Source organism: Struthio camelus, chromosome 3, assembly GCF_040807025.1.
Source record: "Struthio camelus isolate bStrCam1 chromosome 3, bStrCam1.hap1, whole genome shotgun sequence".
NCBI classification, from domain to species: Eukaryota; Metazoa; Chordata; class Aves; order Struthioniformes; family Struthionidae; genus Struthio; species Struthio camelus.
In genome coordinates this window covers 145,904,459-145,928,161 of record NC_090944.1, presented here as the reverse complement: position 1 = coordinate 145,928,161, position 23,703 = coordinate 145,904,459, and the positions used below count along the sequence as shown (strand labels likewise).

Here is a 23,703-nt window from a genome sequence, read left to right as displayed (position 1 = left end):
AAACAACACCAGGATAAAACAGATTCCTGCTCATCTGCTCTACTCCACTAAAGAACGAAAAATGCTGACTTGTGGGTAGTTTTCTACAGATCTCAACACAAAAGTACAGGAGAAAAAACTAAAATATTCTTCCTGCTGAGAAATGTGACATTCTAGGGCAAATAATCCTTCCAAAACACAGTAGATAGAGACTAACTCCTTGATTTTCTTGAAAGATTCAAAGTCTGGGTTACTGCAAGTGTGGCGTCAAATATCTATTTACCAGCCTCACTGCTGCTGCAAGTGTTGCAAAGAGGGGAAAAAAAAGCAGCACGTTCAGCTTCACATCTCCTCATGGGGCAGGAGAGTAAGTTTTCCTTTTCTTTCTAGCTTGTATTGAACTACAAGCTGGGACTAACACTGATCAAGCTAAAATTGAAACAAAATACAAAGAGTAATTCCAAAAAAAGTAATTCAGAGATATGGAAATATAAGTCAGATTCAGAGGGTGGTAGCTCTGGCATTACCCAGAATTATATGAATGAATCAAAAATTCACCACAAGTATTTTTCATTTAGTAATAGGAATCTCTCTGTTACTACTGAAGTGTCAGCTTTGGCCTAGCGATTGGGACCTATTTTGTACCTTCATAAAACTGGCAGTTTAGATATAATTCTTCTTCTTTGATTTGGATATATTTGCCTCTCCAGAACTATTTAACAAGAAATGTCATTTCAAACACTAAAATAAAGAACATAATTTTATTCAAGTAGTCTCACAAAAATTGGTCATTAAAGCTATTTCCTTGAAAAATATAGTTTTTTTTTTTTAAATATCTGTTGTTAAAAAAAAGACTTTTACAGGGCAGACAATAAGGCACCCAGAGTTACATAGGATATGATTATTTCTCCTTGTATTTATAAATACCTTTAAACATCTACTTACAGAATTCTGCCGGTCATGCATTCTCATTTCAAAAGCAGTCTGCCTAGGGTTGCTGATTGCCTGAGGACTAGATCGATTTCCTAGAGCTTGAGGGGAAAACTGTCCTCCAGGAATAAAAGAAGGATGATCTCGCTAAAAAAAAAATACACACAAGTATACTGAAAGAGGTGTGTAATCTCCACAGCGTAGGTGACGATGCTCTATCACAATTTTCAGCTTAATATACCCAATATAAAACAAGCATAATTTAATCAATTACTCACTCAGCTCAGCCTAAATCAGTTATGATGATCAAGATCTTACCCAGACATCAGACAGCACTTTCAAGTGAGACTCTTATATTCCTACAATTTATTAAGTTTTTCCAAAAAAAAACAAATAAAACAAGAACAATTGTATTACGTGCTGAAGTTCTTCATGGGTTGAAAGGCAGTTTTTGGGGGATATGAGACTCCATTTGACTAACTTTGGGGAAAAAAGGACTCTCTGTAAGCAAAGTGAATAACCAAAGTGAATAACCCCTTTCAGTCTAACAGGGATAGTCAGGAAATAACTAATTTAAAAAATAAACACAGGCTACGGATAGCACTGAAAAAGTAGGGACATCATATAACTTGAAAACTTTGGATGCTACACTTACCCAAACGTCCTAGCCAAGAACAAAGCTACGCTGAAATGAACATGCAAGAGTCCATTTTTAAAATATCCGAACGTTTCATGCACAGGAAATTATACCTCAACAACTTTACAATAATGTGATTTTAAAAAATTCAAATAACATGGGTCAGAAAGGACAAACGTGCTCCCAGAACAATTAACATTTCCCTTTTATATTTACAAGAAATTTGGCAACACTGACTTGCTTACTATAGTGTGGGGTAAGCCTCATTTGCTTTTTCTAAAGGCATGCCTTTAAACAAGCACATCAATACAATGCAAACTGGTATACACATTTACATTTAAAACCTTCAGCTAATACTCCATTTAAGCACATCAACCCGAACACAATACAGTTGCTGACAATATTTAGGTCAATCCATGGAAGAGCAACTCCTGTACAGTTAGCATGGCAAAGCACCACAAAATAATCATGAAAGTGCAGATACGTCTACATTTCAAGGACACAACATACAGTTATCATCAGGCACCTTCAGTTCTCTCCCTCCTTCCCCAGTTTAGAAAGCCTTTAAACAGGCAATTTCTTCATTCAAAGCTCCAGCTTACAAAAAGCCATGAAAAAACCTGTTTAAGCACAGCCCCAAAAATCTGCAACTACAGCTGCAGCTTTGACTCACATTTACTGAAAGCTACATTACATATTTTAATTACTGACAGCATTTTTTGCGTTGTGAAAGCAATGAATTTACCTTCATTCTTTTTCTTTTTTCTTTTTGCCGTCTTTTGAAGTTGTCCTAAGTACAGAATGAAAAGTCAGTCAAGGATACAGGCCTCTTGGAAAAATATTTCATTACAATCCTCTACCAGCTAAAAAGACCAATAAGGTTTTTAAGTACTGTTCTGAATAAAACACAGGCCACTTCTTGTATCTGTAAATCCAACAGAAATGGGATACAAATTTCAACTCTACATGGACAAATCACAGAAAAAAGGCAGATGTGTATTCAAAGCCCCACAGTTCCGGTTACGGCTTATATTCCCTACTAAGTTTTGCCACAACAACCAGGCCTTCGAACTTATGGATGGAAAATCTGAGTTTTAGTAGTAGTAGCCCACTGGCAATTTTAGCCAGTATCAGTATCAAAGGGCTGCAAGTGATAACACAGACAAGCTCCTTGTTTGGACTGGAACTGCTCAAAAACAAACAAACATAAACAAATAAAAAACAGGAGAAACACTAAAGTCCCAGAAACGGGCAAAGATGAGGATCTAAGAAAGATATTTATCACTCTTGGCCCAGGACACTGAAAACTTGAACATCAAATTGGCATTTCCACTTCAAGAGACATGTAGGCTGGAGTTGTTATAAATAAAATATTTTGGCAGCACTGGTACAGGATTTTTTGATTGGATTTTTAGATACAGTCTCTTCCTTTGCTCATAAGGTGTTTTTATCCCCTGTACTGAATAAGCTGCATATACAAAGACTTAGGATAAACAAAAAAAACTTCTCAACCAGAAGAAATGCTATAATGTGTAAAGAGTTATTTTCAATATCTTTTTCAGATGCTGAGAAGATATAAAGCAACTCACAAAATAAGTACTAGGTTTTTTTTTTTTTTAAACAAATAGTTTTAAAGACAGGCCCACTAGAATTTAATTTAAAGTTTACTTACAAAGTGAACACTACCACATTTAAAACTCTATCCTAACTTGTCTTTAGTGCGTTTACTTAAAAACAAACAAACAAACAAAAATACCTCCCACAATTCAAACAGACTCCAAAGAACTATTTTAAACAATGCAATATTTAATGCTTAGAATGAGGGAGAGTGTGGGGGGAGTAGAGGAAGAGGAAGAAGAGATGAGATATGCCAAACCTTGAATTCTACAGAACATACACAACGGTCTGACCATCTCTTCCGAACTGATGCAAGCAAGTCCTGCCCACCCTCCAAAATGAGCTACACTCCATACAGTTACATCAGTGTAGCCAGAGTCAGCATCCTCTGTCTTTCCAGAGAAAGAACCAGCACAGGCTTAGTACCGCTCTAATCCCAGCATGTCTCCCAGGCTGCAGAGCTTGCACGTGTCTGCAAAAGACTGCACAGACACATTGCAGAGACAGACCAAAAGAACAACAGTTTGTGGACAACTCTTTCCAGACAGGAGGCACTGGCAAGGCAAGAACGCATTTCGCATTCATGTTTAGTACTCTGCCACCGCTCGCTGCCAGTGCTTCCACAGATTGCAGCAGGGTACAAACCAATTCCTGTTTAGTTTTCATAGCAGCTATTCAAAAAGCTGCAGGCAGTAACAAAACTCACATACAGCTTTCACCCTGCTGTTACTTGGGATAACAAGAAAAACAGGCTCTGCAGCTCAGGGAAAGTAAATCAACTGGGAGCACTCAATTCATTTTCAAACATAGAGGAATTCACTGGAGACTATAACAACAAAATACAAAGTTGTTATTCTATTAAGGTAGTGTGACAGTCTAACGGTAATGCAAGTGATCAAAAGTAAATTCCAAGAAAGTAACAAAGAAAATTACATCGTCATCTTTTCTCTTTTTGAAAATACTATCTTCGACTTCTCCGACAGCTAACATGATCATCTGGACTCGCTGTAGGTTGACAAAACCACTTTCTGTGAGGTACCCCTGTAAATTGCAAAGTAATATAGTTGAAAAAACAAAACTCTTCTGTAGTAAACACCTAGGTATTTTTAAGAAAAACTCAAAAAAAATTTTAAGTTTACCCCCGTTTTGTGCACCACATTTTTATATATGTTAACCAAGCGATCAATTGCTCCTTCCCTACAAACAAACAAAAAAAGCATTAGATTCTTTTCATTTAAAAACATCGTACGTACACTCGCAAGAAAATAAAACATATTCTCTCATATACCTGATCTCCAAAGATGGCAGATGAGGAAGAAAGTCATTTCCCACAAAGAAGCACATAAAGACCCAGTCATCGATGCTTCTCTCAAAATCAAAAGTGAAAGGCAAACTGGCCATAGTGAGTTCTCTTTCCAAATACTGCAGCACACACAAACAAAAGAAAAAGGGCATTGGAAAGCCTTGGGCATACCGTTTAAAAACATTCCTTTTACAAAGCAGATGTAATAACTGCTTTTGCATACCTCTCGCAAAACACACAATCGAATGAAGATAAATTCTTGTTCAGAGGTAGGAAGACTGTCTGCAAACTGATCGTGCTGTAACATAAAACAGAAGAGTTGCATTACATCCAGGTTGACCTTAAAGTTTCTCCAGCTTAATTTTAAAGGCTTACTTTGAAAGGAATTAAAAGATATACAAATATAGTTTCTCAAGGACTTATGTCAAGCATGTATTTTGCTATTTGGCATATCTGTGAAGTTACTGACAGTTTTATCTCACCAGCGAAAAAAGGAGTGAGGATCTCAGGTTTGGCATAATATTATTGTGCTACAGAAGTACAGTTTTTATTTATTAATAAAATAGAAAGGCCAGGTGATTGCAACAATATAATCCATATTGTGCTTTGGCCAAAGACTACAGAAAGAATAATTTGTGGGTCTCAAAGACACAAATTATTTCATAAACCAAAATAATTTCTCCAAATGGTGATAATTCTTACCTTGCCTTGTTTTTCTCTGGGTAAGCCTTGGCAATCTTTAACTTCATGACCCATCTGGTTACAAAGACTACATGGCTTGGGTTTATTTGGTTTAAACTCTTCCCTAATTATAGTGAAATTTGGCTCATGTGTAGCTAATCCAAGCATAATTAGATCAGCTATCAATCAAAAGAAAAAATAAAAATAATGAAGGATGAACATTATTAAGCTTTCTTTTTTTAAAAGAAGTTAAAAAGACAAGTACATTCTATCTTAAGCGAGTATGAACACAAAGATGTGCTTACCCACAGGCTCATTCCGAATCATTTTTCTAACAAACCACCAGTACCTGGATAGGTACCAAGATACAACTAAGGGAAAATCAGCTATGGACAACGCTGGATCTTTCCCCAAATATTAGACAGAGCTTTCAAAAACTAACAAATACACTGGATATTTCCACAAATGCAAATGACATCATAAACATGAAGGTCGAATTGAATCATGACATTTTCGGCACAAGAAAACTGAACATGAGATATATTGCTAGCAGAGGAGAACTCACCATCAGCCCCACACAGACAATGATGAGTGTTTGGGTCATGGTTTGGTTGAGCTATACAAAAGAAAATTACATTTGTTCAATTTAAAGTCATGAAAATAATTTAAATATAAAATAAAACGTTCACATGTATTTGAATGTTACCTCTTTGTCTTCTAATATAATCCATGATTTTATGTTCACCTTCGCCAGGAGCACTAGCATCAGACAAAATAACCTGTGAAGCATTTAAAGATTACATAAGCGATTTAGGCTGACAACAGTAGAAAATATGTACTTCATATATTGAATATTCATTCTGCCTTATGAACACTTGAATTCTTAATTTGTAATTTCAGCTAAATATTATGATTCAAAATGAAATCAGTCAAGAGTTTGGATCCGATGAGTAGACCTTCATTTTTCATGCAGTGAATCAATTAGTAGAAGAGCTATGTGACAGAATTCTAGGACCAAGCTGACACATTGACTCAAGCATCACAAAAATAATCAAGACATCATTAATGAGTTTTAAATTTCCTAACCAATTGTCAAGACAATCATAATACAACCAGAGACCTAACAGATAAAGCAGATACATACTCTTCCTGCTACATACGCTAAACTCATAGACACCGTGACACATTATAACTTTATACACTTCCCCACAGTGATGTCCAGACGAGCATTAGGGTTTACAAAGCTCACGTCAGATGGAAGGAATTAAGCGGAGCCAACTGCCCTCTAATTAGAGCACTTTAACATCAACCTATGGAAAATAAACAGACAGCTGCATCTGGAAAGGCTGAATAGTTTTGCTCTCTTGTACAGCGCAAACAACAGGGTTATCGCAAACAAAACTGGATGGTGGCAGAGTGGCTAAGGAACAGTAGGAAATAATCTCCAAGTGCAGAAAGGCAGGAAAGCTGGTATGAATCACTTTTGTTGCCTGTCATTTAGCATACTCCATCACTAGAAATAAAGGAGAAAATACAGCCTACATGAGCTGGCAAAAAGTTAAGAAGTAGAAAAGAGAATGCATACACAATGTATCTTGACCTTTTTCCCTCAAGGGAGGAAAAGTGTTCTTAAAACCCTGTCTCCCATTATAGCAAACCATAGCTTCTAATATCAAATCTCGCTATTGCTCTTAAAAAGAAATCTTTTCATATGAAATCCAAACAAATGGCTCTGCTAGCTAGATGGTGTTATTAGGATGAAACATATCTCAAAGTCCTAGCAGAATGTGCAAGTTGGTCCATTACTAATAACAACACAGTGCCAGAAGATACGGCAAATCTGTTAAATTTGTCCTCTTCAATCACATCCCAATCCAGCCTAACACATCACCTTAATTTTCCTGCAGTATGAAACGGTGAAACTTACTGTCAAATTTTTCCAACCTGGATCACTGTTTAAACGGTCAGCAATGTAATAGCGGAGACATTTAGCAAGATTATCCATAAACTCAGTTCCCTAAAAAGTGACAGAAGAAAATAAATTAAACCATCATTCAGGTGTTAGCAATTGCTGGTTAAAGTTCAAGATTACTTACTGGAGTAATGCAGTTGCTGTCAAATCTCTCTTTCACTTCTTCTGGAGGAAGAATGCCACCTAGAGCAATGAAGACATTTAACACAGTAAACCAATACTGAACATTAAAAAGGCTTTTGCATGACAAAACCACAGATGGCTCCCCTGGTAACAACCAACCCTTTCTTTGAGAATTACTTTGTTTCAAAAAAGAGATCTTAATATATTATCTACATCTTAAAATAAGACAACCAGTATTTGTATAAAAGTTGTCTGTTGCTTCAGAGAAGAGATTTCACCATTTGCTCTGCTAAAAGATCACAAAAGAGATCTCAGGAAGAAACTAAGCTTGCTAAATCAGATCATACATTAGGAAGTAACTATTCTCCTATGTATTCTCCCCTATGTTTCCACTACCTATTCACCTGGCCTCACAAACAGGGCTATACCAACTTCTCTCATCTTTAAGCTTCATAAAGGGTCTTTGTAGTCTAGAAATGCTACAGGAAGAAATGCTTAAAAACAAAAACAAAAAACACTGTCCTGCCTTTTTAATCCCTAACTAGGTTACACAATGGCCCTCTCACTCGGACTGCAACACTACTCCTCCTACAGTCACCTGAATTAATTTCTCCAGCCCAACGAGCATGTTTCAGCTATACATTCTCCTTTCACTCAAGTCTTGTCACTGTCACCCTTAGAAAGTTGCACTGGCTTTGTTTCCTCACTGTGTTTAAAGAGTTTCCACTATCAAGTAGCTACTCTTACTTGCAGTTCACTACACCTGTCTAGCAGTATTTTCATCTGAAGCTCACTTCTGAGCCTCAACTTAAAAAAAAAAAAAAAAAAAAACAAGCAGCCCTACACATTTGTATTTTCTTCCACAGAGTTTTGGTTAGCTTCCCACTGCTACATTTATCCCTGTTCTTCTATTCAATTTTTTTCTGAAGTAATTAAGAGTACCCAACACAAACCCATTTCAGGAAAGGAGATATAAGGGGGAAAAAAAAAAAAGGATCATTTTGTTTTATCTTAGATCTTAACTTTGGAAAAAAACAGATCCATCCTTCTGTAGGCTTACTATATCCTCCTTTCCTCTGGTATTGCATAAATATCCACTGAGCAAGACATCCTTTTCTAAACTTTACTGAAAGGTTCAAAACAAACAAGGTAATTCTCTCACTTGAGAAAACAACGTCAAATATGGTCACAACTCTACCTTTTGCCAGAATTTCTTGTCTTATTTTTTGCTTCTCTTCCGCAGCTTCCATTCCCTCCTTTGACGCTCGAAATCTTCTTGATCGTTGCTGATTCATTTTTGCACGTGGAGCCTAAAACAGGTATCACAATGCTTGGTTCAGCTATAGCAGATTAAGAATAATTGTCTAGATGCAAATTAGTTTTGGTTACCAAGACAAGTCTTTCAAAACTGGTCAGGCTGTGATCATACAACCATTTAACAAGACATAAGTCTATACCGTAACTGAAACGGGGATTTCTGTTCCCACTTCCTGGCCGTACCTCCCTTGCGTCCTCGCTAGCTTTCATGTTTGCGCAGGGAGTCTCTGGACAAATTGCTAAACAGGCGTCTCAGGCTTCTCAGTGAGGTAACCCAGCAGAACGCTCACCTGTATCCATATCTCAAAAATGCACAAAGCTCAAGGATTCAAAGTTTCCCTTGCAAAATAAATAATGCCTCTCAGATATATGTCGTAAATGAAACTTGCAAGTGCAGTGTATTTTCTACAACAAAAAGCTCCTACAATTGCATCCATACTGTATACATACGCATGCCCTTTTAAAAATAAAAAGGCTGTAGAGCAGACAGTAGGTAGCTATTACTTAGGGCATGTATCTTGAGGTTTTCAAAAGGATATATCAACATACCTTTGGATTACTTCTATACACCCAAGTATTTTAGAAATTCTTGCACTTGCAGTAAGATAAAAATCATTCTACTTAATAGATCCTCATCTTAACTTTGAGAAACTAAGAAGCCTTGAAAAACAGCCAAACCTTAACAGTCCTACCAAGAGTCTGTTAGGCCATTTTAATGTTTCTCAGGGAGACTACGCAATCAGGAGAGAAAAAAATGTCATTAAAGCAACGTTTTTTAAGAAAAGATGATCTCTTTTCACCTTTTTTTGTTAGGCCAACTGATGTACCTGGGGCAGATGGGAATAGGATAAGGAGAAAGACACGCTTTCAGGCTCAGATATCTTCTTAAGACTACTCTGAAGCACTTCACAGCACAGTTAAGTCACTGCCCATTTTAAGCGCGCGTGGTTTTTGAGTTTTTTGGCTTGTGAGGTTTTTTGGTTTTTTAAGTGCACCAGTTTTCTGGTCTTTCCTAGTCTGCTGCATAAATTATTACTAAAGCCACAGAATGAAAGAAATAGTTTCAGAGAGTTACTGTCCTACATGAGTTTTCTGCTTTCCAGTACTGAAATTCAAACTGCAATAGAGTACACTAGCTGGCTTATATAACCAATAAAACCCATGGATGATTTTAATTACTGCCATCAAAATTTAATTAACAGTATATTTTACCTGTAGTTTTTCATTTGAGAAAACCATTTCCCAAAGGACCTCATGAGAGCAGAGGGCATCAAAAACCTAATTTCATGAACAGCCATTACCAGGAACTAAACGTATCAGTACTTACTACTCCATCAATAGCCATGTAGAGAAGTCGCCTTGGTCTTACAATGTTGAAGATCCTGTCAATATACTCAAAAATCGCAACCATCATTTCATCTTCATTTTTGGGTGCTGGCCTAAAACATAGAGCATTCAATTTAGCATCTGAAGTGTTCAGAATAAATCCTATTTGTAAAAAGACAAAAAACTGCCTTACTTGTCTTCTGGATGTGTACAAGGGTGGATTATACCATTCATATCCAAATACAGATTATCAAACTCCACCTCATTGGGATTAGGTTTGCTGGTATCAATTGAGGCCTTGACACCATTGCACTCTTTAGCCTGTGAAAACAGTTCAAAACAAGAGTCTTATTACATGATTATAGAAGCATTATAAATAACCAACAGAGGCATTAACGCATAGACTCAAAAGAGTAGATTTTTCCAAGGGCAGTAGGAAGATAGCAACGATCTACCCACAACATAATTAGCTACAGATTCATGGTTACACTACTAAGAGTCATTTTAAGCTTCATTTTAAGATGCGTCCATAAACTAGCATTACTAGAAGGTATTACAACGAGTTACAGCAGAGCTAGTTAGTTTCTGTCGACTGGTATGTATTAGGAATACTATTTCAAGGAGTTTCCATACCTCATAGCATCCAAAAAAAAAAAAAAAAAAAAAAGAACTATTTTTACTGCCAGGACCACACAGACCCCTTAACACTCAACAAGGGACTTTAAAGTTTGGAACATGATCTAAAATGATTAGATTTAGAACAAGTTTAGAACAGAACATTAGCATGATAAACAAGAGGCTTCAAAAATCTACTTTAAACAATTCTCCAGATTAACAGATGTAAATAAACTTGCACCACTGTCTCTTCTCACTGATACTTAATATTTAACTCCAAGTCACATAAACAATTTGGGGGCTGGGAAGAAAAATTGATTCATCTATAGCTGATTAGATACTGGAGTAGAGCAGATGACCTGACAAACTTCCAAAAGTCAAAATAAATCAGCAGATCATGATGAGCAAAGGAAGATAAGATTGAACTAAAAGGATGCTTCCTTTATACAGCTTCCTCTATACAGAGGAAGGAGATTCCTTCAGATGCCACCAGGCAAATCTTCTTTTTGGGTGTGTGTGTACGTGTGTGTACGTGTGTGTGTCTCACTTTTTCTGGTGACTACCAAATGCACTGAGACACTCAGACCCCTGAATGCTCTAGCTCCAAATTTTGGGTTTGTTTGTGGATATATTTGACAGGCTGAATCAATTCTAGCCCTTACATTCTGCTTCTGCAATATAAGCAGACTTCCAGCTCTTAACACTTCACTTTCTATATGTCAGCACATTTTCTGTTGACAGGCTGTTACCTAACAAACCTGAAGCTTGGGCCAGAGTGGAGACGGTAAACTCGATGACAAATTATAATCACCCTAAACCACCTGCAGTCATCTATGTTCTTGTAGCTTTCTGACATTCTTGAAAGCTTACAACAAACTGAACAAGGTGAACCCAAAAGCACGGGGAAAACAAATCCCAGAGGAACGTCCTGGAAGTAATAAGGAATTTAATTACTCTACTAATTGTGAAAACAATGTCATACCACATTATTTTACATGTGCTACTATGTCAACACAAAGTAGCTATCAGGCTGAAGAGAACAGTTTCTCTAACTGGACCCATGGCAGAATATCGGATTCATCCCCTTCATCCCCTTCTTTCAAGTATGGAAAACAATCAGTTATGAAACACTGGCGAGATCCAGCTCCACTCTACAAAAGTGGTTTAGCAACCACGTTTAATTTTGTTTCCTTACTACACTGTCCCTTTTTGAGATTCCTCAAAAGTCAATTAGCAACGCTTCCGCAGTGATTATGAGCGATCCACTTTCCTTTGCAAGGGAATACAACCAGTCATCATATTAAGCCAGTGCATTAAGCATCCATAAAATCAGTGAGAGAGCAAGAGCTGATCAAGAAAAAGTCAAATACATTTGCAAAGAAATTATGACCGGAAATGGGTATAACATACTATTTGGACTCAAGAATACTCAAACAACTTGGCATAAAGTGAAAATAAAAAAATTGACATTATGCTAAGACTACGAACACAGAAGTAAATGAGACAGTAGGGAAAGATGTCATAGCACTGGTTCTCTCATTTAACAGAATTTTATCAGTAGATGATGAGCACACATCAAGCACCATCTCTTAAGTTACATTTGCAGACTCGCTAACTAGGTACTCTTCTAATAAAAATAATCCCAGATAATTTCCTAGATCTCTAATACGCATCTCAAACTGTCTTACTCGAGGGGGGAAAATGCACAGGATCACAAACTGCCTTACAAACTTCCTGCTTAGAGTAGTAGAACTAGATGAACTTATTCCAGTCTTAGAGGGTTTAAAAAAAAAAAAAGAAAAAGAAAAGCCACTAAACCCAAAACAAATCTCTAGTTGTTGTTCACATTTTTCACAGGTATAGGGTTATGGAATTCTTTTAGCATAATTTTGTGAAATTATTTTTAAAAGTCCTTCTACTTCATTTCTTTAATGCATGAAAAATTTCTGCTAATGCACACACCGTTCTTCCTTCTACTATTCATCCAAATTAGTCAAATACTGAGAGAAGAAATCTTGATCACTCACAAGATTTAGGTTGATTCAGAATTTGTACAACACAAAAATCATTTGTTTTTAGCAGAAACCAATTGTCAGATGCAAACGCTGGACTATAGCTTACTGTTATAAAATTACTCTGGACAACCAAGACCTTCAATTATAAAAAGAGGAGGAGTATTCATTCTGGCTTGTATCAGATAATGGGACAAGAAAGTTGTCTTGAGTTCTGCTTGATCTCTCATCAAACCTCTTGCCAAAGCTAACTGGGACTCAGAAGATATCAGAGGCTTACAACTATGTGATATGGAAAATAAAATTGCCCTCTTAATAGATCTTATTTTCAGGCTTGAAGGTAAAGCAAAATAAGTATGATCTCTTTCAGATGACTCAAAAGCCATTCAGTTTTCATCTGCATACTGCTATGTCAGCAACTTTACCATTACATGCTCATAAACCTACCAAATTTTCAATGCAACAGCCTTGTAAAAGGTTTAAGTATATCTTGGAGTGATATCTCTCGTGATAACTAAACTGTTCACTCTTAATCTACAGCCTCTTTTGAAACCATTGAAAGGAGATCTTCAAACTGATACTTTTTTACTTGCAGCTTTATCAATTCATATGAATTTGATTAAGAATACTCTCCTGGATTTCATGTTATCTTCAAGATCTTCCTCTTATTCTTCCTACTCAGCTTAAGAAGAAGATTAATCAGATTTAAGAAAAAGAAATAATCTAGCAAGGTAAGAGAACAAGGATCAACTTGTTAATATTTCAAAGAGGCAACCTACCAAGAGATACAAAATTTCTGATTAGAAAGATTTATAAGCAATCCTAAAATACACACAGAACTGATTGCGTTGTAAGTGAAGCTTCAGTCCCTCCACAGCAAGGCAACCCACAGCTTCTCCCTATCCTTGTTAGCTCTCAAATTCGTGAACAGATTTTAATATCAAATATCATAATAAATACAATTTATCCATACAGTGTGCTCAAAGTCGGAACAAAGCTACACGGATAAAAATATCAGGATCTGACACTTCAGTTATGGTAAATCTAATTCGGTTTAATGGAATTTGTAGTGACAAGGGTTCTCTATTAATAGAAAAGGAAAACTATGACAATCTTAATTGGTCATATATATATATACACATATACACACACACACACGTACACACACAGTCACAAACTAAAACAAAAACTGTACATACCTTTATTTTACCCAAATACGAGAGTAGCTTTGATTAAATACAGTTAAACTTAAATGCTTACAAACGTGACGGAAAAGGTAAGCACTGTGCTCGTAGACAAAACTCCACTTAATTGCTACAGATTGCAAACATATTTGCTATTGAAGCTGTGATTCCTTTTATATACGCAGACCTTTAAAGCATTATCCAAAAACAGCTAGACAAGCTTGTTAGACAAAAAATCAAAATAACCGTTTACAATATAGTGACAACACATTTATTTTATTTTGTCAAAAACTATATTTGCATCTATTTGATCAGCAGAACACCACTTCAAAACATCACAACTAAACTTTGTCTCATGGGATGTTAGCTGGAACCGAGTCATGAGGTACCATGCCAGTACGGTCACAAATATATCAGACAGAACGGCTGTTTCCACAGTCTAATTTCATTGCTGGAATGGATGTTTATGCACACACGTGAATAATGATGTAATGAAGGAAAAGGGGGATTTGATGAACGAAAGACTTTGACCACACAGCTAGTTACGATACAGACTGTAAGTGAAAGAACAAACCACTCACCTTTGTGAGCTCCCTACTTTGGTAAAAAGGGGATAAAGTAAATTGCCTGGCATCAGTTGCCCACATACAAGATGCAAAATCATTTTTGGAAAGGGATAAAAGTCAATTAACAACGTTCCTGCTCGAGGAGGCACTACTCTGGTTTAAAGCCCTAGGAAATCTGAGAACAAGCAGCTACTTGAAGATACTATGTAGGATATGCACACACACCTTCACACGTTAGTATTCTGAAAATCCACAGCCCCAGCTCGGAGAGAACGAATGCCATGCCAACAGTCATACACTCAATAATTGGAGCGGGTAGAGATGCATCATTCTCCCATTCCACATAATATCCTTGCCTCCCACTTTTCCTCAGCGCAAACGAACACAAAACACTGTCCCTAAGAGACTTAGGGACTGAGGGTTACCCAGATTCTCAGAACAGATGGCACAAGAAACAACAGTTCAGCAAAGTGATCAGAACAATCGTTGCTAGCTGTCAGCAGCTTATTCCAGAGCAAGTATTTATGCGAGCAGCTACGAAGGGAACCAGACCTGCAAACCCACAAACCACTTTTTGTTGGTCTAACCATCCCATGCAGAGAAATCCTCAAACCTCATCCATCCACTGGAGTCACAAATTCACTTCTTGCAGCTACAGGTAAAGTGAGCTTCATACATTATGCTGAGCAAGGTTAACTGCTCTTCTCACAAACTATAAAGTTAATAAACAAAAGAATAACATCGTAGTTTTAATTGTGAAAGAGCTACAACATCTGACTGATCCAAGTGTATCACTGCATTTTACTACCTGAATCTGAAACAGGAAAATATCCTGAAAATTGTGTGGCCTGTAAAAACAACTGAATGCTAACACTGATCTAAAGCTCTACCATCCACACACATTAAAAACTTGCTTAGACAAAAAGACAAGTCAAAAACTGTCAATACACAGTTCAATCATTTTATTCTTCTTTCTTGTATCTTCTCTACCTTTTCTCCACGTTTCTATCTTCTTCACAGTGCACTATTTCCCAGATGTGGAGCAAAACTCTCCCAGGGAGGGACAGCACATATGGAAAAGGCACAGGTCACAGCAGATGCTCAGTAAGGACATGAAGTTTCAAAAAAAGCATTACAAACAAGAGCAGCACCTAGCTAATACAGCCTGACAAAAGATGAATGATAGAAATCACTTGGAAAAGTATACAGGAAAAACAGTTTGGGAAACACTGACCCAAGAGTTTGCCTACCCAGAAAAATTATGGCAAAGTTAGCTCTGAAAAGAATAACTTGCCATATATTTGCTGTGCTGTAAAGCTGACATGACGTGGCTATTCAAATCAAATGCAAGTTTGTGCTCTCCCTGAAAGGCGAGATCCCCTTGCATCTTCCCCACCAGCTTCCAACTCCTACCACACCTCTTATGATGGCATAAGCACTGGAGTGACTGCAAAGTGAAGCAAAGAAAAGAACCAGTCTACCTGAAAACTAGCTTATCAAAAAAAGATTAATTCTCAACTCTGTTATTTCCCAGAAAGGGCTCCAAAAAAACCATACACACCTCCATGCAGGTGCAAGGGAGAAGACAAAGACGAACCATCGGGTGAACAAAAAAGCCAACGCTTTCAGTGTCCTACTACACACAGGCCAGCTTATAGCGATCAATAAACCTTACATACTACAAGTTATGGATTAGTGGGGGGCCATCTCCAGAGTCTAGCAGCTAGGCTGGGACTAATTCTTCATCAAAAAGCAGTTTCTTTTCCTACAAAGAGCTGGATTTTAAAGGACGCCCTTGGAAAACCAACTTCCAGTTTGGGGAAGATATATTTCTCCTACACTAAAAAATACCAGAAATGAGAGAATAAACCTGAAGCTGCTGAAGGTTAAGGAATATAATTATTGGCTTGTTTTAACAGAGCGATTCTTGGGTGCTGTTGTGACTTGTACACACACAAGGAAAAAAAATCAAAGAAAAGGACAGGAAGCTGCAAAAAGACGAATATGTGAGAGAAAAGACTGACAAAAAGAATTACTAATACCTGAAAATGATACAGTTGTGAAGTATTCAAATGCTATGAGAAAAAGAGCCTGACAAAATTTCTCAGACCATAGATACACGAAGCTATCACTTTGCTCCTATATAAAATCTGCACAGCTATTAAGGGCAGTCCCATCCTCTTGAATGCCCTGCTCCTGCCCTCTCTCGTGAGTTGGCGCTAGCTTTCATATGACCACGCCACAAGCATGAAATCGATCTGCTTGTAAACAGCATGTTTTTTTAGTTCTCAAATCCAGCTGATGCCATGGCTGCATCAACTGCTGTAGAGGATGAAAGGGAGTGAGCCCTCTCAGCCGCAGCTCTCACTTTGGTCAGCTTTAAGCGACGCTGGAATCGCACTTCCAATAGCGGAGCAGAACCTACAGCATCTGCCTTCAGCAGAAAGCGAAAGCGTACGGGCTCTGCAGAATGAATGTCATTTGAGAAGAGGGAAAGATTACAAATCAAGAACTCTCTAGCATTTTGGTTTTTAAACAAATCACACAGAACAAGTGTTTCCCCTTCTCTCCTTCCCCACCTGAAAAACAAAAGCTGGAAGAACTTGATTCTAAATTTTGAGCAAGATCTCATCTTCCCACTCTTTGGTGGGGTAAGATCCTTCTACAGTCCCATTTGAAATAAAACAGGTTTTTTTCCTGAAAAATAAAAACACCAACAAAAAAACACCATTTCAACAAATAGGAACAAAAAACCCCCACTCCCCCCTCAAGCACTCTATTTTAATCTTCCCAATATCACTTTTTGCTTCTCTAGATAAACAGTAAGATTAGAAGTCTTCTAGAAGTGAACCAAACATGACTTCATACTTTATATTCTACACACATATACATACACACACACACATATATGTGTATATACACATAATTTTTCTCAGTAGATCATTTCAAGCTGAAGTTTAGAAAGGTTTGGTTAAAAGGAGAGCAATCCTTGGAAGGGATACAGCTATTCTTCATTTTGTAGCCTCACGTTATACGCGCACAGGTTGTTTTTCACTATTTACATGCATTGTCTTACTCTTCAAGACGGACAGCTTCACTTTTATTTTGAAAAAATCCCAGAGCTGGCTTCGCCTTTTAACTTGCAAGAAACGGCAGTGACAGACAGGGACTTGCAAGGCACGCGGCTCCACGCAGCAAGTTCCCCTGCCCGCCCTCAGTTTTACCAAAGGCTTTTATAAAACCTAAACTTTTGCCCCAGGCAACGCCCCCCCACCACTGCGGCCGTTAGGGGGTTCGTGCCCCCCCCCTCCGCCCCCGGCGGCCGTTAAGGGGTTCGCGCCCCCCTCCCGTCCCCGTCCCGGGAGGAGCAGGCCCGAGGCAGCCCGAGCCTCACCTTCTCCTCCACGCAGTTGACGATGATGGACGGGTACTTGCGGCTGAGCCAGCGGAAGAAAGCCGGGACTCCCATAGCTCCGGGAAAGGGGAGGGGGCGAGGGAAGCGGCAGCACCGGGGAAGGGGGGAAGGGGAGAAGGAGCGAGGGCGGCAGCGGCCGCAGAAAGCGACGAGCCCGGGCGCCGCGGGGGGGGAGCACTTCCGGGAGCAGGGGGCAGCGCGGGGCACGCTGGGACAGAGCGGTCACGTGAGGCGCGGGCCGGGCCGCCATGTTGAAGCCGGGCGGACGCAGCGCGCAGGCGGGTGGCCGTCATGGCGGCAGCGCTGCAGAGGGCGCTCGGGGCCTAACTCGCTGCCTGCCGTTGGGCTGGGCGCGGGTCGGGGCCTCTAGGCGGGCGGCTGGGAGCCCTCGAGGCCCCGCGCAGGCCGGCTGCCTCGGGCGGGCGGGAGAGGGGAGGCCTGAGGCGGGCGAGGGCCGCCGTGGGGCGGTTCAGGCGCTAGGCTGGCTTCTCAGAGCCCTTTGCGTCGCGCTGCTGCGCGGTTCAGCGGACGCAGTGCCTCCACAGTAAGGGCGTAAGATCAAAACGTAAGGTTTTGTAAGGTTTTTTTTTTTCTTCTTCTTCTTTCAGAACTGAGGCGGAGAAATGTTGCCTCTTGCGGTGGCTGAGGAAGCGGCAGCAGCAGTTCAGAAGCGTGACCGTGTTCACGGAAGGGTGGGAGAGCAGAGAGGAGCTGAGGCGATGTTAACAGAAGCACACACTGTAAAATTGCTTGCTGCAATTTGTGACAGTCACAAGAAGCAGCAGAAAGAAATCCTGTCACATCACTCGGCCCCTAGCATAAGCAAATCCCATTAGGTTAGCCATCTGATGATGCTGAAATGGAATTAAATCTTCAGCTATTAAATGGGATTAACGTGAGTAAGATTCTGTGCTCTGCTGTGTCCTGTGACTATATGCCAACTTCATTAGGGCAGTGACATTGGCGAGGATATGAAAAAGGAGGAGGGGGAATCATTAACAAAAATAACAAAATCTCCGCAGTGCTTATTGGGTCAACCCCACTGATTTGGGGAGGCAAGGACCACCTTGCTAATTCATCATTGAACAAATTAACCGAGTATTTTATTTCTCATTATTTTTAGTCTCTCTTGGCTGTTAAGCCGTTCTCTATTGTCGCTCCTCTTATAAAATCTGTGACTCGAACAAAGTTGCTGGGGAAATTTATATCGGCGTTACATCTGTTGTATCGGGTAAAGATTGTCCTTTATCTGTTCCTTACAAAACGTTCCCTGATTGAAGTTGGCTATTGTAGTGCTTTTCCTTCTGGAATTTAGTATTTAGTGAGACAGCTTAGTATTAACATTTTGTTTGTATTGATGGGCGATCACTTGTCTTTCTGATAATACTAAAAAAAACAGAAGACAGCAGCACTAGCAAATGCAAATGAAATGTGATCATCTTATCTTATAATTACTTGCGTAAACAAGCTCTAGAAATATTTAATACAAGCCTTTTCTTGAAAAGTCAATCTATACTTTACTGCAAAAAACAGATAGCCCTTGCAAATATCCTTAAGCAAAGCTCATGCTACAGAAATTTGTGACCTGGAATCCTCAGTGAAGGAATGTACTTGGTGCTTGCTAGATTGAAGCATAACTTTCAAAGAATGAGAGATGCAACCCAGAGGCAGCTGAGTGAGAGGACTGCTGTTGTGCCAGATGTGCATTTGTGCACCAGTGAACGATAAAACATGGAGGCTTTTCTTTTGCAAAAAAACCAGCAGTGGAAGACGACGACTAGAGAAAAATAACCCTTTGACAAACAACTGTAACAGTTTCTGCCTAGCATCCCATTTAGAGAGGAGATGGGATGTCCAAACATTGTCTTAGTGCTTTCTTAAAAAAACAGAGAGGACCATGTTTGTCATCAATGCCTGTGCAGTGAACTGCAGGTGTGCTGGACTGGGTACAGAGTACATTTCCTGGCAACAAAGAACGAATTCACCCCCAGTAGAATGAGGCTAAAAAGCACGTTTCTGTTGCTGACAACCTGCATGTTACAGTTTGCCACTTCAGAATTCTCATCTCGTTAGCTGGTAGTTAAAGAGCTAGGAAAATACCAGTACTCTGTGCTTCAAGACCAGAGGATGTCAATGAAAGGCCCAGCACGTGCCTTTACCTATGCCTTAGCAGAGCTTTGCCTCTCCCAGGAGTAAGAGCCCGTCTCAGCAGGATGACACAGGCTCCTGCTGTTCTGAATTCAGATGCTACTGCAGATAGTGAACTGCCTGCTGCATTTCGGCTTTCTGTTAAGTGGCCGTAGGAAGCAGCAATTCTCCGCTGCCCTGAGGACTCCTGAATACAACTATAGCCATTGTGTATCGTGCTCATCTCTGCAGGATCTCAGAGTCAGTGCCTGCACAGGACCCGCTGCCCAGCTCTGCTAAGCTGCAGGTCCTGGCTCCCCAGCTCCAGCTGCCTGCTCAGCACAGCAGGAACAGGAGCTTCGTCTCACACAAAAAGACTTCTGCCAGAGCAAGACAACAGCTCCCCGCTAGCATGGACTTGGGAAGAGCAGAGTGCTCTCCCTGGCTGAGAAGTGAGCTACTGCCCAGCAGCAATATTTTCCTTTCACGTTTCGTGGCCTTCGCCAACTATTTTCAGTTTGACCTGTCAAATACTGCATGAAACAGGTAATAAAACCCTGACGCATGTACACACATGGGTCAAAATGAGCCAGTTTACAAGGAAATGCCATACTGGCCCTTCTCAAAACATCAACTCTTAGAGAAACACATCTGTACAGGACCTGCAAAGTTTCTAGTTCAACCAGCGTGCTGTATATTTATGTGCCCACACATGCTCTTTGCATTCCTAAATGGATACTTTTCCCAAATTTCTTCAATTCAGGCAGACACTACCCTATAAAAATCATTGTAGACTCGTTTTACCTCTGAAAGTCTGTGAAGTGCCCATGCAGAGGGTCTATTTCAGCTCTCTGTATAACTGTGCTGACCTAGGCTTTTTGTCAGCACCCACGTGCTAACTTGTTTTTGTGAGCATACTTACAGGGGTGTGAACTGAAGTTTGGCCTTCACTCTGTACAGCTCTGCCAGAGGTGGTGTGTGTATATGACACGCAACAAAGAATGAAGCGCCAAGCCATTGCATATTCACAACAGAAATATACTGCTTTAAATCTGTTAAGGCTTATTGATTACAATCCTACTGTCCATCAGCGTCATCTGTCATCATCTTTGGGCTGCTGGTATGACAGCCGTGAAGGAGCAAAACAGAGTTGACTGGCAGAATGTTTCGCATCTAATGAGTCTGTGCACAAGAAGAGTACAATAAATAATACTCTGGAGGAACTCAGCTATCACTTAAATACCAAAAGAGAGATATTGCCTCAGCTGAAACTCCCAAAGCCATCTGTCATGAGTTCTGTGTCTATGGCTGAGCTGGACTGAGGGAATGGAAAGCGCCACAGACTAGCGATGGGCGCCTTGAATCGTGCAAAGAGATTTAGAGTGGACTGACATCAAGAATCCAGAATCACTCAGAAGGAGCTTAAAACTACAGAGGCACTGTGGATTTGATACAATGTGACTTAGCAGTGCAGGATGCCAGAGAGACTTCTTCCGCGTGAACTTGTGTCTGACATTCACTGAAAATCATTTAGCCAGTCTGTCTGTGGCACAACGATTTGGTGAGCTTACGTTTAGCGGTTGGCTAGGGCCTTCACATTACCACAGCTTAAGACAGAATTACCACAGCTTAAGGGTGACCAGAAAAAGACAGCAAGGCAGAATGAACCAGGCACCAACCCTAGTATGATGGGTTCAGACATTCATACTGCTAGTTCCCCTGGGTGGCACTAAGCCTACAGTTCACAAAGGAAGCTAAAGCTTCCAGCATGCTGCTAAGAGGGCTGAATCATAGATCCTGAAGATGTCTAAATACTCTTAGGGCGAGTGGATTTCTATAGGCACTGGTGGACTTCTGAGGTCACCTAACCCAGGGCTGAGGAGACTGAAACAGTTCTGAGGATCTCCAAAGGATGCCCAAGCCATGATGTGGTTCGCGGGCTATTGGCCTCTGTCCTAACCATCTCAGCTGTGAGGCCTGATCTGATCAGCATCCCTAAGTGGGATTAATAGCTAGAAAAAGGGAAACATGCAGCAGAAGAGGTAACACCCCTTTCTCGAAATCCTGATGGTACTCACCTGGCACATCAGACGTTTCCGAGATAGGTTTGTCTCAGACCCTGATTCAGAGCAAATGCTTGAATTTGTGTCCTGTGAATTGTGCCCAGCAATCACTGGACTACGTCTTACCCAGGTTACCATGACGAGATCTGACCCTTACCTGCAGATTGGTTTCTCAGCTTGACCGCAAACCTACCTCATGACCATGAACTTGCCTGCTACGCTGGACTCTTGGTTGAACCTGGCTGCCGTCTCTGGGCCTGCTCTGCTCTCCTTGCTTAGGGGCGGTGGGGCTGGGCTCTGGCCAGCGAGGCTTCTGCCTTGCCAGCTGTGTTAATACACTTGACTCCCTGTCCCTTAAGGAACCGCCAGCGTCACTACCCTCTGACACTCTCTCCTGTCCTGGCCTAGGCATCCTTCTGCTTTCTTTTCCTGACCCTGTGGGTGGAAACTCCCCCGTGGAAGAATCTCAGCCTCACCGTCCTCTGTATCAACCTCAAGGTGGTGGTGGGCAGCTTTCCATGGCCAAAGGGAAGGTTATGCCCGGGTTTTCCACACCTCATCCCCATTCAAGGAGTATTTCCACTCCAGGCTCTGTTGTGCCTCAGTTCCCTTGGTGGCCAGCATAGTTGTGTCTGCATCACAAGGCGATGAGTGCAGATTCGGATGCAACCCCCACAGGATCAGTAGGACCAGCAGTGCTGGGTGTGATTGAGTGCAAGGTTGGATGTTTACAGCATGGGATGCAGACTGAGCCAGCTGGGTCTGTGCTTAGCTGATGGCCTAGACACGCTCAAAGCGGAGAAACGAGGGCAAGTGAAAACTGAAGACTTTCATGCCGACTGTAGCAGGAGAGACTGATGAGACACATCACTCTTGAGATGAGATGATGAGAGAATCCGTCTTTGTGGTTACATACCTGATTGGGCAAGTTCATAAGCTCCTCACATCTCAGCACAAAGTCAAAGGTGGACCTTAATTCAATCCAGGCCAGGAGACTCTGGGAGGAACCAGGCAGAAACAATACATTGGGCTAGAAAGCGTTGAAATGGCACAGGATGCTCCTGGGAGCATATTAGCACATGCAAATGTTATAGTCAAAAGCTTTCCTTGCTGTCTTTGTAGCATATGACATTTTCTTCTATAGAAAAATATGACATGTCTGGAGAAAGGAACTGCAGTACCAATCCATCCACACCAACAGCAGAGGGAATCCATTTTTCTTCTGGCAGAAGCGAATTATAATTAGGTATCAACAGAGGTACCCGAGGGACCTGCATCCCCTTTCCAAGCCTGCTTCTCTCAGCACAGAAATGCAACCTGGCACCTCTTTCTTGGTGGTGGGGCAAGAGGGAGTCCCAATGAAGGCTGCACATCCTGGCCAGACCTGCTCCGTTCTGGCTGCTTGCGGGAGGGAAGAGCCCCGCCAGGCAAAGCTTTAGAGCAGGGCTGCTTTAACCAGCAGTAGCCACACAGCGAGGACTGCTGTTTTCCTCCTCTCTGCCACCGCTCAGGCATAAGGCTGACTAAACTGGCCCTAGCCTCCCATCTCCCCCATCCAGGCCTGGACTGCAAGCTGCTCGATTGTTCCTACTCTGTCCCTGCCCTGCTTTGCAATCCCTCTCCAGCAGCCTTAAGGCTAATTCTCTTTGGAGAGGAAGGAAAGGTATTTTTGTCGCAAAGCAGGTGATCTCCACTGCTCACTTTTGTCCATAATGGGGTCGCTGCAGCATTAGAACCGCATTTAAAAACCCCTAGCAGCATCTTTTCATGTCCCAGCAAGAGCTGATCATGCATTTCTCCCTGTCAGTCTGTGCAGCCCCAACCGCTTCACTACAG

At 40.7% G+C, this 23,703-nt stretch overlaps 1 protein-coding gene across 1 annotated transcript in view; it reads right to left on the bottom strand.

The window, feature by feature from the left end:
- The window catches only part of XRN2 (5'-3' exoribonuclease 2), a 61,458-nt gene extending 43,265 nt beyond the window's left edge, over positions 1–18,193 (bottom strand). The window contains exons 1-15 of the mRNA XM_068940782.1: positions 17,657–18,193; positions 10,079–10,206; positions 9,887–9,998; positions 8,441–8,552; positions 7,244–7,302; positions 7,075–7,164; positions 5,854–5,926; positions 5,713–5,763; positions 5,169–5,326; positions 4,690–4,764; positions 4,452–4,585; positions 4,303–4,360; positions 4,097–4,204; positions 2,292–2,336; positions 925–1,056 (exon numbers count right to left, since the gene is read on the bottom strand). Coding sequence (XP_068796883.1) covers positions 925–1,056; positions 2,292–2,336; positions 4,097–4,204; positions 4,303–4,360; positions 4,452–4,585; positions 4,690–4,764; positions 5,169–5,326; positions 5,713–5,763; positions 5,854–5,926; positions 7,075–7,164; positions 7,244–7,302; positions 8,441–8,552; positions 9,887–9,998; positions 10,079–10,206; positions 17,657–17,731 — 1,410 coding nt within the window. The 5' untranslated portion in view covers positions 17,732–18,193. The remainder of the gene's footprint in view (positions 1–924; positions 1,057–2,291; positions 2,337–4,096; positions 4,205–4,302; positions 4,361–4,451; positions 4,586–4,689; positions 4,765–5,168; positions 5,327–5,712; positions 5,764–5,853; positions 5,927–7,074; positions 7,165–7,243; positions 7,303–8,440; positions 8,553–9,886; positions 9,999–10,078; positions 10,207–17,656) is intronic.
- Positions 18,194–23,703: the final 5,510 nt, after the last annotated feature.